Consider the following 19,160-nt stretch of genomic DNA (forward strand, 5'->3'; position numbering starts at 1 on the left):
AATAATTTGGTGTGTAAGAATGGCTTGTTCTCACTCACACAGTGATGTATCCTTTGGAGATTCACATTTAACACTGGGCCCTGGACACCTCTGCCTTCCACGGCTTGTGGGTCTTTTGAAGGAACGGAAAATGCCTCTGTAGATAGTAACAGTTCTTACAAACAAGGGCCGCGTCTGTGAACTGCCATTCTGTTTTGTTCCTCCTGCGTGGACGCAGGAGCAATGTTTCTGGTGAGGACACTTGCGCAGCTGGCTGCGGGCTCAGCTGCTAACGCCAGGAGCTGCATTGTTAACCCACCAGTCCCTGTTTTTATTACCGCATTAGTACTTGGCATTTATTAAGCAGTAACAATATTCCAAGCATCGTTAAGAAAGAAAGGGGGAAAAGGAAGAATGGCTTATACTCCTCTTAAGTTAAGCCTCGCTCAGTGCAATATGTTAGCTCAAGCGTTTCGCCTCATGAGAAGATTGTGTGAGTTCGAGAAGGCAACATCTTCTGAGTCCTGAGTTGTTCAAAGAAAGTGTGATCGGAAGTGAATTTGGGGTCCTTCCAGGTTGAGTTAATGTTGGCATCATTTATGTTCTGTGTCCCTAAACTCTGTATAATTAATTGCCTCTTATTCTATGCATCTTTTACGTAAGAAAGAAGTATTTTACCTCTCTTTTTAGAGAATACGTCTGCTGCACGTAGCCCAAATGTGTCAAGGGTACCATGATGTGGTAGAAAATTGAAATTAGCCAACTGATTGTTTTTCTCTGCCTCATATCTGATGCCTGACTTCACAGATCTTTTCAACCAAATGACTGTTACCTGTCCAAGACATTATTACTTGGAGAAATTTTCTTAGAATTTTTTTTTTAACATAAAGTGGCCATTAGCCATTAGTCTTTCTAGGTTACCAGATTTTAAGAAAATATTTGTTAAACAAAAAATGGTTTGGGCCCTTATTCTTTGGAGATGCAGCAGAACATGGCCGCATTTTTCTAAATCCAGACCCTTATGGGGTGAGTCCATGTAGGACCTCACTCAGGGCCTGGTCTCGTTGGCAGGATAAACGTCAGAGTTTATCACTGTCCACTGAGCTCCAGCTCCACCAGCTTTCACATGGTCACGTGTTCGGTTCCCACTCTCCTCCTACGTTTGCCCTAATGTCCCCGTCATTTCCAAGCACTCTGTATTCCTGAAGAAGGCAGAAAAAATACATTGCAAAATCGGAAAGCTTTTCACTCACCTTATATTCTGGTTGTTTGTGTTCATCTGCTTGGGGTATGTGAGGCCTGTTGGTCTAAACGGTGACTCTGTGTATGGAGAACACCGTATTATCCCAGTTTATCTCAGAAAGGTGACCAGAGGTCCTTCCTGTGTATTTTTCCCGGTATTAGGCGCTTTCCTTGGGATGCTACTACCTGGAGTAGGACTGGCCTTGTTTTCCCTCCATCCTTGCAGATCGGTCACCTTCCTCCTGTGGATCCAGATTACTGAGTTGTAATACTGACCTCTTTCTCCAAAGTCAATCATAGACTAAATTAAAAATTAAATATTAAAGTATTTTCAGATAGATACTGCTCTTTCAAGCTTTGGAGTAGAGGATAGAATTCTATAAACTCTATTGTATCTCTAGCCGAAGCTGAGATTTTCCTTCCCAACACCCAGTTGCATCTGCTGGTTGAATGGTATGGCACTCATTATGGGTAACGATCCACTCTCCAGCTTGATTGGTTCATTGAGTCAAGTGCCGGACCAGGTGTCGTCAAGGTCGGCAGTCCCTTCTCTGAAAACGGGGGAGGCCTTTTGGCATGTTTTTGTGTTGAGATGATAGACAGCATCATAGCTCACGTTCATCATTTTAAGAAAATAAATGTTTAAAAAAAAAGTCCTCTGCTTTTATTTCACTTTATTTTCTCAGATTTTATAGCAATATGGAGACAAGTTGAAACTAAGAAGGCAAGCAGCTTTTGGAGATGTTTGGCCTCTTAATGTAACTGTGGAAATTTGATTAGATCTCAGGTAGAAGCATCATTACTAAGGGTGGTTAGCAGTTATTAGGAATGCCAGAAAAGCTTGAAGTTGAATTGTTTTTCAGATTTTGCACTGTTAAAAAGAGGCTGTTTACGTTTTAGTCTGGAAACTATTATTAGGATATTGTAATTTAAGGTAAAATGAAAAATGGAAAAAGTTGAATAGGTAATAACATTTGAGTTGAATTTCTTCCTTGATATTGCATTTTATGATAGCTTTATTATAAATGATAAGTGAGTGGATTCTTACATAGTTTTAACTATTGGCAGTGGGCTTGAGAGCTTTAGTTTTGTGTCATTAAAAGCAGAAATCCTGACTCCCGGGCTTAACATCTAATGAAATGTTTAATACAGAATAAAATTAGAGTTTTTGCATTGTGCCATAGGAATTAGAGCTAAAGATTTGACTCCATGGCTGTGTTGTGTGCCTATTTTTAATGTGGTAGATACCATTTTATGAGATCACCAGATCCCATGAAGGATGTATTGTCACAGCCTGTTAAAAGAATCAGAATTCTCTTAGCACCAGCCATTCTTCTATCTGTCCATCTAGCCATTCCTTCCTTGCCTGCCTCCTCTCTCCCTCTCTTCCCCACCCCCCCCCCCCCCCCCCGTCTCTCCCTCCGCTTCCCTTCCCCACCCCCACCCCCACCTCCCCACACCACTCTGTACTTACTGGTCCAGATACAGGGAAAGGATTCTTTTTTGGGCACCTGTACTCCCGATGAATGATTTCTGTGTTCCCGAGAGCCTTCGGAATTTGTGGCTGCTGGTTGTCATTGCATGACTCCTTTAGCCTTCTGGTGGACATGGCACGTGGAGAGCGGTCGCCGTGTTTTTTTTTTCCTTCTCTGAAGTTTACCTTGTTATCCTTGCCGTTTATATTAGAAGAACTAAAAAGATGGGTAAGTAGTTTCCTCGAAATATAAAGCTCAGACCCACATCAAAAGAAGTTTCTCAGACATGAAAGTGGGGGAAGCAGCCGTGAAACCTGCAGAGAGCTCGAAAACAGATGGCCAAGTGTCAGAGTGTCACCGAGTCTGAAGAGGAGAGCTGAAGACTGCTTATCTCGGCTTCCGTTTTGCCAAAATGTTTTTATTTGTCTTTGACCCTTAATTCAACTTATAAGAAATTATCCCCAGGAAAGAATCAGAGACAACAGTAACAATTTATATCCATCACCGTGTTATTTTAAGCACCGAAAAATTAGAAACAGCCCAAATGTACTTCTGTATTCTTTTCTGGGTTTTTCCCCCCACCCCCAAAGTTTCTGCGGTGGCCCTGTCCGTATAATGAGCAAAATAGTTGGATCTATTTTCTTCGCTGCCTTTTAAGCGAATATTTAGGCTTAAACATTAGCAAAGATGGTTTCACTAGCTACAGAATGCCTTGCCAGGAGTGATTTTATTCTCTGTTCAAGTCTTTGGCTTTCCATTTCCCTCGCCAAATACCGTCATCAACCCCTTTGGTCCTCAGTGCCCCTGTGGGGTGGGGTAGGAAGGGCAGAGGCAGCTGCTAGTGCTTGTGGGAGTGAGGGAGGAGGAAGGAACAGAGTGGAGAGTCCAGAAAGGAAAAGGAAAGTGAAGAGGGGCATAAGGCTATGTGGTGGGACCCATCAGACTCCCCAGTCATTTCAAATGACAGCAAAACTGGGCTTTCTGTTGTTTGCGATCAATATATTTTTCAAGTATCGACTTGATTCCACAAATTCCTTTTTGCCAAGAATATTTTTGGATTACTGTTTATCTCTTCTCTATTACCGTTTCGAGTTCTCCAGACTTATATTTCGTCTTTGTCTTAACATTTCTCATTCACCATTGCCTTTTTTAATCTTACTTTCCTGCAAAGAAGTTAAATTGTTTAAGTGTCTCTTGCAGCTAAGATTTAATTTTCCTTCTTTGATATCTTGAAATTCTGCCCTTTTGTTATTTTTGCCTAGTAGTGGCTTTTTCCATCAGCAGGAAGGAAATCAGTCAATAGAAATCAATTGCTGACTGGGTGGCTGTATGGAGGGCTTACCATAATGCATATTGGAAATGCCTTTAAACCTTTTCCTGAATGGAAGGTGCCATGGCTTGTGTTTTATGGGCTTCTAATGGTGGACAGTAATCTCATTTAGCATTTTCCCAGAGTGAAAACAGTGCATTAGAGCAGCATAACAAGCATTGCCGATCAATACAGAGGCAGAGCTTTGCCCTTACAGATTAATCCAAGAAGAATGTACCAGAGTCTACTCCAGCAACTGGGAGACAATTATGCTGATTTCCACCCGTTTCCCCCCTTTCTACTATCTAATCGTCAATACACATTGAAATGTATACAAAAAGGATTTCAGCAGGGGTGTGTGTGTGTGTGTGTGTGTGTGTGTGTGTGTGTGTCTCATAGACCAGACAACCAGACAGGAAATCAAGGACCCTGGAAGTGAGCAGTATTGATTTGTGGTGATAAAAGTATATTTTGACACATTTCAGATCATAAATAACTCATGGACATTAACTTACATGACTAACAGCTCAACTCGATAAATGTTTATATACAACTTAAATTACCACTTTCTAAGGAGTTCATAGTATTGGATGAATTATTCCATCGCAAATAGTTTTTTAAAAGAAAAAAAAAACCACCCTCTTCTTTATGATGTGTAGCATGTGGAAGCTCAATTCGTTACAATCTTTTCTTGCATGTTAATGGGGAAGATCTGAAGAGAAGGTGCGGATTGTTCTCAGCTTCCTTCCCCATCCTCCTTCCTTTGCTTTTAAACCTAAGATAGGATAGAAGAATCGTGATCCTCAGCCCTAGGAAAGAACATAACCCTGTTTTCCCATGAACAATCTTAGGCGTTAGTCATGTATTTTCTGGATTCAGTTGACCTAATGCTTAATTATATTTTATTTAATATCTATCCAGATGTGTCTTGCTATAACCAGTCAGTTTGTGGTGTCTGTGCTTCTGCGTTCCAAAGCACAGCCGACTCCCTTCAGATGCTGATGTTCATGGTAGGGGATTAGGGAAATCCATGTCCAAAAAGAATTCATAGACATACAAACTTTGAAATCTTAGAGAGAATGGAAACTCCAGGGATTTGGATATAAATTCTGTTCTCACGTATTTGGCAGAGCAGTAAGGTAATGAATGAAAAAGTAAAAGCAGTGTTGTGTAAAATTTGTGGGATTATTTTTTTTTTCCCCCTGTATGTCTGCTTTCCTCAGATGTTAGGAAGAAGTAAATTCCCTCAGGGACCAGTAACACGGTTTGCATTTCAGTTTTCTGTACGAGCAAAATACATATTAGTTTAGTATGTTGGATAAAAGTAATGAGATAAATCGTCACCCAGGGGTTTTCCTTAGTGATGAGAAATATTCCCCCTGTATTCTCTAGAGGTTTTTTAAAGAACCCATTTAATATAAAATAATGCTATTTCAAGATTATGATAGAAATAAAAAATTTAAATTGCAAAAAAACTGATACGAAAGACTGGAAGCCTTTTTACTAAACAAAACTAATTTGAAAAAATATGAATTCCTAGATTAAAAGTGATAATATTATGTATTTTTCCATGTATTTTTAGTCCTTATAATTCAAGTTCCTCTACCATCTTAATAAGAATATTTCCTTTTCATTGGTATAATTCATTTGGTTGATTTTGTTATCATTTTTCAAGTGTGTATTTTAAGATTTTCGGAGACATTTATGTTTGCTACTGCATATTCACTGAAAGCAAATCTAACTAAAATCTGAGATTTGTAAGTATAATTAGTGAAATTTTAGCTCAGAAAATTTAAAAATGTTTTTTCTCCACCCATTTGTATTCTCAGTAGTTTATTGCGTGACTTCTATAAGAGGTATCCATATCCATAGGTGAAGTCACAAAGAAGATAAGACAGTCCTTACTTTGGCATTTGCCTCCTAGTAGGTATAAGCTAGTAAATTACACCAGACTATGGTGTAGTCAGTATTAAGTAGAAGGTGAAAAAAGTGGTAGAAGAAGCTAATCCAGGGTCATTGGGGTCATCAAAAAGGGAGTAGTAGACTCGACCTCAATGGACAGCTAGTGAAGCTGTCTAGAGAAGGTTACACACTTCAGTACTTAACCCAAATATTAAAAGACGAGTAGTTATTTTCCAGATATATAGGAATGGGTGGGAGTCTGGGTGCAGAGCATGTCCAAGATCAAGAGCAGCATGGGCAAAGACATGAAGGGACGTGTGTGGATCAAACCCTGAAAGTGGTTTGGTCAGGCCACAGTCATGCGGGGAATGAAGGCTAAAGAGCAGATGGAAACCTGATCCAGAAGGGTTTGCCTGTTGACCTTGCATTTTATTTAGAAAGTAGTAGAGAGATATACGGTCTCATTTATACATATGTGTTAGCAAGAACCTTCTGGAAGGCAGGAGGAGAGGGGTAAAAGCTAAGAGACAGATTAGTTTAAAGGAAATTGGCTAATTCCAGAATACGAGTGATTTTTAATTAATGTCATGATAGTGAATATAGAGAAAGAGGATCAGACTGTATTATCTCGAACTTTGCAACCGTCTGGATATGGGCATGGAAGGGAGAAGTTAGGGCTCTCAAGTTTCTGATTTGGCTGACTGGGCTGAAGAGTATTGGCATCATTCAGCTGATTGAGGTATAGGTTTGGTTGGGAATGTTACAGTGTCGGGAGAGGTTCATGGTGGTATTGATTACTGGAACTAATGTCATAGAAATCATTTTTAGAAACTTTCTTCCTGCACTTGTAACATATGTATCTTATTTAATGTTTCATATACTCTGTAGCCTTAATCTTCATTCTGATCGAAGACCGTCGAAGACCGTTTGTCTCACTGGTTCCTGTTCTTGTTTTCAGGCGGTATGAATTTCATCCTGTCTGTGCTGATCTGCAGGCCAAAATTCTCCAGTGTTACCGCCAGAACACCCAGCAGACCCTCAGCTGCTCCGCTCTGGCTGACCAGTACATGCGCTGTGTCAATCAGGCCAAACAGGTGGGTGTGCCGGCCAGGTTAAATGGGGCACCAGAAGGAAGTGAGTCCAGCATCATAGGGCAGTGATAAGGACTGAATAGGTTAATGTGTATGGAAGCGCTTTATAAACCAAACTTGTCGTTGAAATCAAGAATTGCCATAACGAGTCCATTAGTTAGTAATCGACTTCCATCTTGGCGGTTGTGGGAAGAACCCATATTCACGTTATGTTTAGCTCATTCACTTGTAGGAAAGAAGATTCCTACTAAAACAATATTTTTTCCAGTTGCTTTGAGCCTTTGTCCTTTATAATAACTGTGACCTCAAGGTCATTGCCCCGGATTTCTGGGCCAGTACTCAAAGCCGGCAAAAAGAAAGGATGCAAGGTAAGGGGCCGGCAGCTTTGGGTCTATAAGCAGCAAGTAGTCATGCAGAGAGCCTGTCTTAGGAACACAGAAAACAAAAAACTAAAACAAGAAGCCACCTTTCAAGCACCATTCAATCTTCTACCGGTTGGGAGAGCCCACCAGATTGGGCAGGGAAAGGGAGGTCAGAGATGGGATTTTGGCCACACTTTCCATCGCTTTTAGGTACCTCAGCCATACTCTTCTTTTGACCTGCCCCCTCCATTCCAGAATAATTCAGTGTTCACAGGACATCTGTTTTCTGTAATTCATGTGTTTTAGAAAGCTAATGTTAAACTCTGAAGCAGATTATCAATTCTGGCAGGTCACGTAATTGCCTATCATTTAACTGATTTAACAGTTGGATGTAGGTTGTTCTGACAGACAGAAATTATTAGAAACCTTGATTCTTTCTGCTCACAAACTCCCTACAGTTGACCTTCTGACCCAACTAAATCTAGTGTTTGAGTTACACAGCATGCCTTTCTGCAGTCTAGTTTGCTGTAGTTACAATAAAACCACTTAGTGTAAATTTCTAACACTCTGTAAATTTCTGATATTTATGGGAGGGTTGGTATTGTCTGGATAGCTGGAAAGTAACATCAGCATTAGTAGAAAAAAATATAATCAAGATTTATTAAAAGCCTGTATTTTCCTTAAAAGCCTAGTGACTTGAGGCTTCTGTTCCTTGCTTGTAGCTCCAACTGTGTAACTCCTAGTAGCATGCCCAGGATTCTTTTCTTTAAAGGTTTTTGTTAGAAGTAATGTTGCTAATGTTAAGTTACTACATTTTATTTGTCAAAGACAGTTTCTTATATGCTCTTAACAAGCCCCAACCTTTAATAGTGATACTAACTGAAGCGCCTGGGACCTGCAGGTTGACCCATGGATTTTCCTAACTTGATATTAGTGCCACATCAAGGTGGGGGTAGTAGTTAGTGCAAAGAATGGCTGTGACAAAGTGTATGTTTCTTCGCTAGCATCTAACTAACATGCCTATTTGCAGGGTGTGATTTGTAACATTACCAAAGTGGTACCTGCGAGGGTGGATGGAGTTTCGACTCCCCCCTGCCTATCTGGGTTGTGTTGAATTGTTTGCACCTTGCCTCTTGGGATCAATGGCATATATTTTATAGAATAAAACAAACTTATTTTGTGACAACATATATGCCACACAGTGCTGTAGGGAGTTCACATTGGGCAGATCTGGGTTTGTATTAAAGCTTTGTCTTTTACCAACTCTGTGACCTTGGGCATTGATTTTTCTTGTCTGTGAATTGGGGTGATATTATCCCCACTGTTATGGGGATTACATTTATATAAAGTATTCAGTAAATCTTATTTTTTCCCTCTTTCTTCCGTTGTGTTATTTCATGTTGAAACCACTAAACAGATCATCTCAAAGCACCAAGTTATTTCTAGTGAGTCCAAAAGAGATCCCTTCCCCCACTCTGCAACGTAATTTAATATCCTTTCCAGCAAGTGTGTTTTGAGGTATCTGTTGTTTTCACAACTCTTATATTCAGGGAGCATATAACACCAGGTAAAAATACAAAGATAGCTGTCCACAAAGTATTATTATCCTAAGATGGGCAACATTATAAAGGGCAAGAAAACAAGAAGCAATGATACCTTATATTTCTATAGTACTTTAGATTTCCAGGTGATTTCACATCCATTCTCTTGCTTGTTTTTATGACAACCTGAGATGTAAATAGAGACGGTTTTCTTCTCACGGTTTTACAGTTGAGAGACTTGAAACCCAGGAAGAGTCATGACTGTAAATGTAACAACTAAACCAAGATACACCTTACCATAAAAACAAAAACAATGAAAAATGGTGTTTGGTTTTTGAGTTGGGTGTGAGAAGGGACAGCCATTATCCACTAATACAGAAATAAGGTGTTGAGAGAAAATGTCAACGATGTTGATGAAGTGAAGAGAAAAATATGAATATCAAATGAAGTATTGGAGACTGAAGGTAACAAACAGATAGGTGGGCCGTGGACAAAGGTGCCGCCCAGCCAAAAGGTGCCCTATTTTAAGGCCACAGCACAATGGCCACAGGGGCTTGATATCAGCATCTCCTGAGCACTTTCTTCTCATACCACATTTCCCTGTTTCTCAGCGTGAAGTTTTCTAACCTTGTGACCCCCGATTCCACCCCTTGCCAGAAGGGTCTTCTGCAATATAGTGATCCCGACGGGTCAGCTCCCCCTCTGTGTTCCCTTGTTAAATCCAAAGAACCACCCAGACATGCTAATGTGGAAAATAGTCAACATGGCAACAACCCATTAGGTCATATTGCCCATTTCCGGCACAGTGCAAGAGTTTTCCCCTTGGAATAATTCCAAGGACCAAATCCACTCCACTTTTAAGTAATTCACAAGATTGGGCTTTCACCAGTTCCCTTGAGGCACGTTCTATAGACTAATACATTTTACTGATCAGAAAATATCCGGATATTCCTTAGCTCTGTTTTTCCTTTCTCCATCCATTTACCCACATCAGTCTTCTTTCAGCTCTTCTTATACAGTTCCTCCTGGGTTGATGTGAGACATTTTGGCTGTTACTTCCAGTATATGTTCTTCATAAGGGCAAAGAGATAATAAATTGCTGTAATTATTGTTTCTAAGATTAAAAACTATTGGCTAGCTATATGAGGTACGGCTTTCAAAAGTGGAACAGGACATCGATTGATAGGCTGTGTCTTTTATTTCTCCTATCTGCTTAGCTTCTTGGCTTTCTATAAACTCCCCCACGATTGAATTACCTGTTCTTACCCTGATAACCTGATTCCTATTCAGTCTTGGTTCACCTGCCCTTACAGGGGACCACAGAAGGTGGGAAAGAAATGGGAAGCTTGGGATATTTGCTGCTAGCGGACCAAAAAGGTACCCAAGTTTTCTTTCATCAGACGGTGGGGAGAGGATAGAGAAAGGTCCCCTCTCAGATCTGTATTGCTCTGTTTCCCTGGACACCCCCACTGCTCTGATACTTTCTTGCAACATCTGGCTGCTTGGGGTGGGGTGGGGCTGTTGGGGGGGTGGCGAGTCACATGCTTAGGGGGCAGTTCGAAGCATTCCAGCTCTTTCCCCAAGCCTGCTGCTGACAGAATGATACAGAAGCTGGACTCTGGGCAAACATTCTGTGTCCCCTGGAAGGTAGAGTTTATGGGAAATACTGTAGGTAACATTCCAGGCTAGTCATGGTGACCTAGGCTTCGGTTTCTTCTTTGCTGAATTATGGCTTTGAACTAGGTGATCTTTGAGGGCCTTTCAGCTGTGATGATGTGGGATTAATTCTACTAACATGCATGGAGAGCAAGAGTTTGTGTGCACAGGAACACACGTCCAGGAGTGCATTTCAGTCAAGAGACGTGTCTGTTTAGTATAGGCAGCACCCCTGCCTTGGGGACCTCCAGCCCTTGTGGCTCTGCCTCTTAGATTTTTCTGTCGGCCTTAAATGTGTAGTTCTGGTTTTCCTGCATGTTGCCTGGCCTCCGACAGCTATATATTCTTTCCTTGAAGCTGATGCTCCTGACAGCCCCAGGGAAGCCAAAGTGGCAGAATGAACTAGGAGGAGGTAAAAACAGTTTCTCCAAAGGCAGTGTACTGGAAAAAGCTGTCTCAGCATCGCCTGGCAAACGTAGCCTGCCAGGCTAAAACACTCCACCAGAAAATGTAGGCTGCCTACCTCTAGCCAGCCCTAGGCTCCCCTGCTCTGCAGTGGCTTTCACCTATCCACGTGGATCGTGAGTGGTAAGGGAGTGTGGAGACAGAGCAGGAAGCCAGGTCAGAAGAGCCAAGGAAAGCCTGGGACTAAAACAAGGATCAGACCCAGGAGATGCCAAAGGACAGAAGTTGGTGTGCAGCCTGGAGTCAGATGGTGGAGGCCAGACAGGAGAAGAGAAACCAATGCAGAAGTTTAAATCATCAAATGGGCAGGGGGTCAGTGGCCAAGTAAGCAGATCAACTGAAGGAAGGATGGAAATGAGGACGTCTTGTAAGCGAGGTAGGGCCTACCTTAGGCCTATGCTTCCTGCTGGCATCATTGGGGAGATCGGAAAGGCACCCCGTGGTAGTGGAGAGCATGAGGTCAAGACCCCAGTACATGAGGCTAGATCTTAATACGAAGTTACTTCAGCCCAATGCTAGTGCACCCAGTTCTTCCTTTCCAAAATGGAAATGACACTTCCAGTCCTTGGGTTATCTCCCAAAATAGAAATCCTGAATTAAGATCAGGGCATATGGAAGCATTTCCCATGGCAGGAAGCATAAGCCTTCTTAAGGACAGTGCTTTGTATCTCCCCTGTGACCTGGGTTTGTGTTAGACCAGGGCTCAAATAACTCCCTGTTTTCTGAGCATGAAGAAGGTCTAAAAAGCATAGGATTCTCTGTTGCTTTCGAAATCAACGTTCTTGAAAGAAAAACCCAGAGCCAAAGCAAGTTGTATTTTATCATTGTTTTCAGATGAGTTATAATTACGTCCAAATGATTGAGTAGAGTCATGGGCTGTTAGCGCTAGACAGACCTCAGAGGTCATGTGACCTAACCCCATCTTCTCACCTGGAAATATTTGCACTCACAAATTATAGGACAGAGTCCAGACCAGAATAGCCCATTCCTGATGCCAAACCGAGTGTGCTGTTTTCTGTAATATCAGGTCTCCAGGTTGAGGAGACATCAGAATCAGCCGAGGAGGATATTTAAAATGCACACATCTGGCCCCATCCCTGGATATTATGGTTCAGAAGGTCTGAGGTTGGACCTGGACATCTGAACTTTAAGCAAATTCCCCAAGTAACTGTGCACAAGAGTTTGACAGACATACTCCAGAGCCCATTGGCCTAATCTGGATTAGAGGTCTTCGACCTTTCAGAGGCCCTGCTAAGTCTGTGTTTTCCCTCTTTCGGGAGTTGGGAACCTGCCAATACCTGTCACAGCTTCTCGGGCCTGAGCCATCTGGCAGAGGTCTCATCAGACCCACCCTGGGAACTAGTTCCTAGTTCAGCCTCAAGAACAAATCGGAAGAGGTCTTGGACAGAGGGTGGGAGCCCCTCAGAAAGAAGTATTTTCTTCCCCTCCTGCTGCCTCCTTTGAAACTAGGTACCCTTGGGTGAGGAGCCACATCTGGTTTTCGTGGCCAGGAGGGAGGAAGGAGGCACTGAACCAAGGTAGCACGGTCCCCGGGCCGGCTCACCATCGGCACTAACCCTCCCTTGGCTCTGCTGCTCCAGTCACCCTGCTTCCACCCTCCCACCCCAGGGGCCCCCTCTTTACGCATTTGCTTCTGATGTCCACAGACGTCCACCTTCAGGGAGCACAGAGATAAATCAAGAAGGTTAATATTCTGGGAAGACCTGTGGGAGCATGTTTTTGTTGTGTTCAGAGGCTTCTTTATCCTCATCACTTAATGACGTTTATTAATGGCCCAGCTGGGCTGCTCATACTCTGGATAATACATGGGTATGCCACAGATTGCCCGTCCTTCGGTAGGGTGGCCCTTTGGACTTGGAGTCCCATCAAAGCAAACCAAATTCCAAACTTTATGTGCATTATCATTCTCTTCTGTCACAGGGAATCCTCAAAACCATTTTCTGGGAGTAATAGTCGCTCTATGACATTTTCTCTTTTTTTAAAATTCGTGTTTAATAGAAGAAATATTACGATGGTAATAGACTCCTTCTTAATGGGCATTTCTTTTCTAGTGCTTAGAGTTAGAGCTGCAGTGTGTTTGTGTTTGGTCCATTAATGCAGCAAGTTGTGTAAACAGTTAATTACTTGTAACTTAATTTGAATATTACACAGAGCATTTGTCAGGGAAGGTATGAAACCAGGTCCAGGCATTAAGCAGGGCAAATAGAGAACAGCCCTGGCTGGCCAGGGAGGGCCCAAGTGAGGACACGGCAAGTAAGCTATTCAGATTTTCAGGTGGTCTGGTGTAGTGCTTGGTGCACAGGCCAACCTCTCTTTGTGCTCCTCTTAAATTGAATTTATTGGTTACTTTTGCTTCTGTCTTACCGTCTCCTCATTGTGTCTTCATCACTCCCTTGTCTTCTATTCTCCCTACTTTTCCTGTCCCTCCTTGGGAAAAAGTCAGGTGTACCCAGACATATTCCCATTTCAGTTCTTCCCCAAAAATCCTCCTGCTTACATACTCAGCTTTATTGGGGCTTTTGAGATCTTGGCAAGATGCTGGAGGAGCTCAGAAACAAGCACTCTGAATAGTATCTTTACATATATATATACACACAATATATATATACACTATATGTATATATTAAAGACATTGAGACATCTAGTAGCTGACTCGTGGCTATCAGAGTCAACTACTTCAAGAAAGCCGTAATTCAAAAATGAGTTGATGAGATTACTGTGTAACAAAAATATTTGAGGAAAACAGTGAAGATCATTTTAATAAATGGAAATGGCAGGCAATCTGTGGTCTCCAGAGGCCCTGCTCTGACGGTGTGAGCCGCCAATTGTTCCTTCCTCGGTGGCCGGAATCAGAGAGACTCGAGGAGAGAGCAGTGCGGATGCCTGAGCCGTGCTCTCCTTTTGGTAATTTACCCAGCTGTTCGTAAAAGGGGTTTCTGCAGGCCCCTATATGTGAATGATGAGCAAATGCAAGGAATTTCTTTCTCCACATTAAGATTAAGTGTTAGCAGTTCCTTAAATGAAGGAAGCAATTTTTTATAACTTGCAAATCTTCTCCCTGATTCTTTGGGGAATTTCCTATGTTAATTTATGCAGTGTTAAATTTATGCAGTGTTGAAATTCAGCCCAAAAGCAGCTACTTACAGAACCGATACAGAGACCGTAGGAGAACCACCTATAAGGTGACACTAAATGACACAGACCTTTCAAGTCCACAGGATCCCTCCAGCCAGAGGTCAGTGGGCCTGGGTTTTAAGCATGTTTTATTGCATAGTTAGAATAGTAAGAGCAGAGTGTCTTGCCAGTCTTTTGGGCGGGGGGGGGGATTCAACTTGACATTGTATTTATTAATGTCTTTGACTGAAGTGAGGAGGATTTGTATCACCTCTGCCACCCTTTGGTGGCAATGGAGTGCAGTTTATAACAGGGGTATAGACTGGCTGCCCTGAAGCCTTCCCTTGTTTCTGTGTCTTCAAGGAGCCACCCGTGCATTAGCCGAGCTGTTGTGCTATCTCTGAAAATCAGAATTTTAATACATGTAGCAGGCTGTTCTATGAATACAGTGACTTCTCTGTATTTTATATTTGCTCAAAAGTGTCCTGTTAGTCTTTTCGTTAGACTGGCCTACTGATCTTCAGACTGGCCAGGGCCTAGCTTGTCTCTCTGGAAGATTAAAGAGAGTCTGGTACTCTTAACATTATATGATCTGGCTGGGAAATATACCCTTATATATTCGGATGGGGTTACAGAAAGAAGAATAGTAAAAAGATTCCCTGGACTCTCAAAAAACACTTTATTGCTTTAATTATATTGTGGTCACTACAGATTATTTTGCACCATTTGAAAAGAATTACACATTGTCACATAGCTGTCATAACCATAGGACCTAAACTATAAAATGAGGCACAGCCCTGTAATCTTGACCAGGTAGACAATAGCTTAAAGTTCCCATTGGTATGTTGGAGAAAGTAGTGGGTATCTAACTGTCAAAATGCAAAGTGGCGTCACTTGTAAGGTTATGATTTTCTTTAATAACTGAACGCCTTTAGATGGGCCGAGTATAAATCTACTTTATACTGATTCTATTTTGTATTAACATATAATGTTGTGATAAGATTATCTGTATATCTGGACTTCATCATTTCCTGTCCAAATAATTGGACCCACGGTTGTTGTCTCACACAGATCAAGCCACAAGAGGATAAATGAGACACTATGATACTGGGACATGGTCTGATCTGACTCTTACATCGTAGGTGCTCAATTTTTATTTTTTCCAATAAATACAGAGCATATATGGATGATGGTTTTGAGAGTAGTCTCATATCATGGTGTTTGTTCTGTAAGACAGTTCTGCTGAGCAAAGTCTTCTGCTTTTCTGCTTTGTCTTTCCTGTTTTCTCTCGATGCACCTGGCTTTTCTAATTATCATCTTTTGTGACCATTTCTGTATGTGTTCTCTCTAAACTAGTTGGCCTGCTTTTGTATCTGGTCTTTTGTGCCCTATGGACATAGCCTATAATCATGGCTAAGTTAGGATAATCTACCTGTCCTGTGCTTTTGTAACCCAACATGCTCTCTTAGTTGGCATTCCACTCTTTCTGTCCTATTTTGATCATTTTTCTTCTTCTTTGGCTTTAAATCTTCATCTTTAAATGTTGACATCTTTTCCCAAGGCTGTAACTTCCTTCTAGACATTTCCACCTGGGATTTCTTAGAAACCCCCAATTTAAGTCCTTTCCCTCATTCCCAGGCTGGCTCCTCCCCCTGAGTTTTCTCTTTCTCTCATTGTTCTCCCTTTCACTGAGGATCATCATACCTTAAGTCTCACCACTTCTGTTTTTCTAGCTGTGTCTTTTATGGCTCTATTTCTCATTCCCACCCTTAATTCCTAATCTGCCTCTGCCCTGGTCTTCTTGCCTTCAGACTCTTATCTGTTGGACCCGTTATGCCAGGGAGGTCAGAGTAACCCTCCTAAATGATTTTTTCCTATTTGAAGACATGTGTTGGATTCCCAGGTTTTTTCCAGAGGCCAACAGGTTTTTTTTTTTTTTTTCCAGAAAGCCAACGGGCTTTTACTCTGGGCCCTTTTGGGGGCACTCTTTATTTTATTTTTTTAAATTTTTTATAAACATATAATATATTTTTATCCCCAGGGGTACAGGTCTGTGAATCACCCGGTTTACACACTTCACAGCACTCACCATAGCACATACCCTCCCCAATGTCCATAACCCCACCACCCTCTCCCTACCCCCTCCCCCCAGCAACCCTCAGTTTGTTTTGTGAGATTAAGAGTCACTTATGGTTTGTCTCCCTCCCAATCCCATCTTGTTTTCATTTCTTCGTCTCCTACCCCCTTAAGTTGGGCGCTCTTTAGGTCCTTGGTGTCACCCTTTCCTCTGGCTAGGCGGGTGTTTCTCCTCCGCCCTCCTTACGTACTGGGCTTGCTCCTACCTCTGAATCCTTGTGGCTGCTTCCTGCCCTCACCCCTCCCCAGCCTGCTCCTGGGCCTTCCTTCTGTCTGAAAGACTCGGAGAATAGTCTGAAAGGTCCTTTTAGAAGCCTCCTCTAACCACTCCAGTTCTAGAGAGCTCTGCTCCTCTGAGCGAGTTAGAGCCGCTCCTCTTGTGAACTTTCACCTTCTCTGCAAGGGTACCAAAGAACCTGGGGAACAGGTGCGAGGAAAAAAATTACTTTTTCCTCCATATTCTTTTGTTTATCTTGACTTTTGTACTGGGTGTGTATGTTATTTATTCAGTAAGATTAATTTTAGCATATATTTAGCAAGTATATATTTTAAAATAGCGAATTCTTACATTATATTATGCCTTAATTTTCCACGGGCTTGTGTATTGGTTTCCCCAAAGCACATCCCTCCGTGCAGAGCTTACCTAGTAGGAGCTCAGTTAAGAGCTGGGTATGTGAGTGGCTGGAAGGTCTGTAAGGAAGAAGGTGTGAACAGGTGAACTGCAGGCAACCTAGTCTCCTCTTCCTGGATAATTTCAAAACTAAAGGGAAAAGCATCACTTTTGTCTTTTTTTTTAAAGATTCCTGAGAATGGAAAGAGTATATCCACTGCCCCGGCTAGTTACAGAGTTTTAACGTGATGGTTGAGAACTCTTCCTATTTACCACCCCCTTCCCCCGGTCACAAAAATAAAGAACTAAATAGGATGTAGGGACCATTTTCGCAGTTTCAGAATAGATACTTATCTTTGTAGCTCCGTCCGGCGTTATAGGCTCACGAATGTCTGTGTTCTGCCTGGAGTGGGCAGAGGTTTCTGGGAGAGATTCTTGCCCTCTCGGAGTCTTGGGGGTTTAACTCCCCCCGACCCACCACTCTCCACCCGTCACCCCCACCCCTGCTGCCTTGCAGGAGATTCACCCAGTCCCTGTGGCCACCAGAAATACTAACACTTTCCAGATGCCCCTGGTAGTGAGACAGCACACCTGTCCACACCCCGCTCTGATCCAGGCCATGCTCACTCTTGAGTTCAGCTTGGTAATGGTGGCAGGGGTGGGGGCGGGGTCATTTAGAGATTATGCATGATTAAGCAATGGTGTTCATTAAAGGTAATAATATTTTGAGACCAAGAAGCATGTAGTTTTTACGTGTTTTTGAGCAGATCTTGGAAAAGTAACATAAATAGTACTAAATAGTTATTGCCGTTTGGGGGATCCCTCCTTCTGCTGGTAAAACTCATGTTTTCTATTTCTCTTGCAGAGCATGCTTGAGAAAGGAGGATAAAGTCAACTTTTAGAACAAGCAGAACTCCTCAACGTTAATTCCAGAGGCGGAACATTTTTTTTTTCCTAGTAAGAAAGTAACCCATTTAAGGAGAAGACGATTAAAGAGAAGCACCAAAGAGCAGATGCAGCCGAAGCGTATCCCAATTTGATCAGCTGCAGTTTGAAAAGCCAAGGCCTAGATCAGGTATCAGCCAGCAAGGACACACTGCAGTGTTAGTCAGCCCTGTTCACGATGATTAAAAGAGAAAGGCAGCCCTCTCCACCTATCTGACTTTCTATTCAACTTTCTCTTCTCACCAAGCTCCAGGGTTGGGTGAATCTTCATTCCAGCAGAGCTGGGGTTGGGGGTTGGGATGGGGGCTAAGGTAATTGGAACGGGGTTGGGGAGAGGGCACCAAACCTCCCATCGCAGCCCAGCAGGGCTCGGTGCAGTCTTCTGAGCTCTGGTGTGTTGATTTTCTCTTTCTTCTTTTCTCCCCTGACTACATAAGAGCTACTTCATTTTAACTTATTATGGTGATCATATAAGTAAGACAAAAAGGAGAGAAAAATGTACCTCTTTTACTGGAATAATGTTTATGATTACAAGTGAAATAAGGCATTTTTTATCAACATAAAGGCAACCTTGGCTTATACAACCTCTTCTCGATCATGAATACTGACATCTTTACTGCACTCACTATCAATAATAAATATATTTTCCGAAGAAGACTGGCATTGCAGCCTGGGGCCTCGTGTATTCCTTTCGTTGGATTAGATGGTTATGCATGTGGGAATTGAGTTGATTTATATTGTTATTAATTTGCATCTGTGCCGTACCTTTCCACTAAAAAGCTCCAAAGCACTTCGCAGAGCCTCAGACAGGCATGAGATGCTTACAACTTGCCTCCCAGCTAGGTAGGATTCAGAAAGATCTTTACAAATTGCATGAACCTTCCTGTCTTTGGGATGACTTAAGTCACCCTGCCTGGGGCAAGAACTAGATTAGATAAGCTTGGTTAGGAATGTGTGACCCTGCAAAACTATGAAAATGTTAAAAAAAAAAAAAAAAAAATCAACTCTTGCAGATTTTCCTCTTTCCAGTTTTACTGAATTTTCTTGATTATAACTTGTTTTTCTACCAGAGGATTGGTGCTTCAACCCTGGGTTTGGTAAGTTGGAAGTTAGCATTCACACTGAAGATGAATGGAAAGTTCTTTCTGAGATATACATGGAGAAGAAAATGCCAGTGCTCTGTGATGTCCTTTAAATATCTTTCGTTATGTAGAAGTTTTATGCCACTTTTATCTTGACAGAGAGAAAGAGAATTTAGTAAAATGATTAAGAATACAACCTCTGGAATAAGGAGTATCTGTATTCAGTTTGT

At 42.1% G+C, this 19,160-nt stretch overlaps 1 protein-coding gene across 3 annotated transcripts in view; it reads left to right on the plus strand.

Moving 5' to 3' along the window:
- The window catches only part of CHCHD3 (coiled-coil-helix-coiled-coil-helix domain containing 3), a 277,669-nt gene extending 259,153 nt beyond the window's left edge, over positions 1-18,516 (plus strand). For 2 of the 3 annotated variants that reach the window (XM_032304108.1, XM_032304110.1), the window contains 2 exons: positions 6,866-7,001; positions 17,769-18,516. In XM_032304108.1, the coding sequence (XP_032159999.1) occupies positions 6,866-7,001; positions 17,769-17,792 (160 nt within the window). In that variant the 3' untranslated portion in view covers positions 17,793-18,516. Of the gene's footprint in view, positions 1-6,865; positions 7,002-15,228; positions 15,296-17,768 lie in introns of all 3 variants that reach the window. The other variant, XM_032304109.1, reaches the window with a different exon arrangement.
- The last annotated feature ends 644 nt before the right edge of the window (positions 18,517-19,160 follow it).

The sequence above is a fragment of the Mustela erminea genome, chromosome 11, assembly GCF_009829155.1.
Source record: "Mustela erminea isolate mMusErm1 chromosome 11, mMusErm1.Pri, whole genome shotgun sequence".
NCBI lineage: Eukaryota > Metazoa > Chordata > Mammalia > Carnivora > Mustelidae > Mustela > Mustela erminea.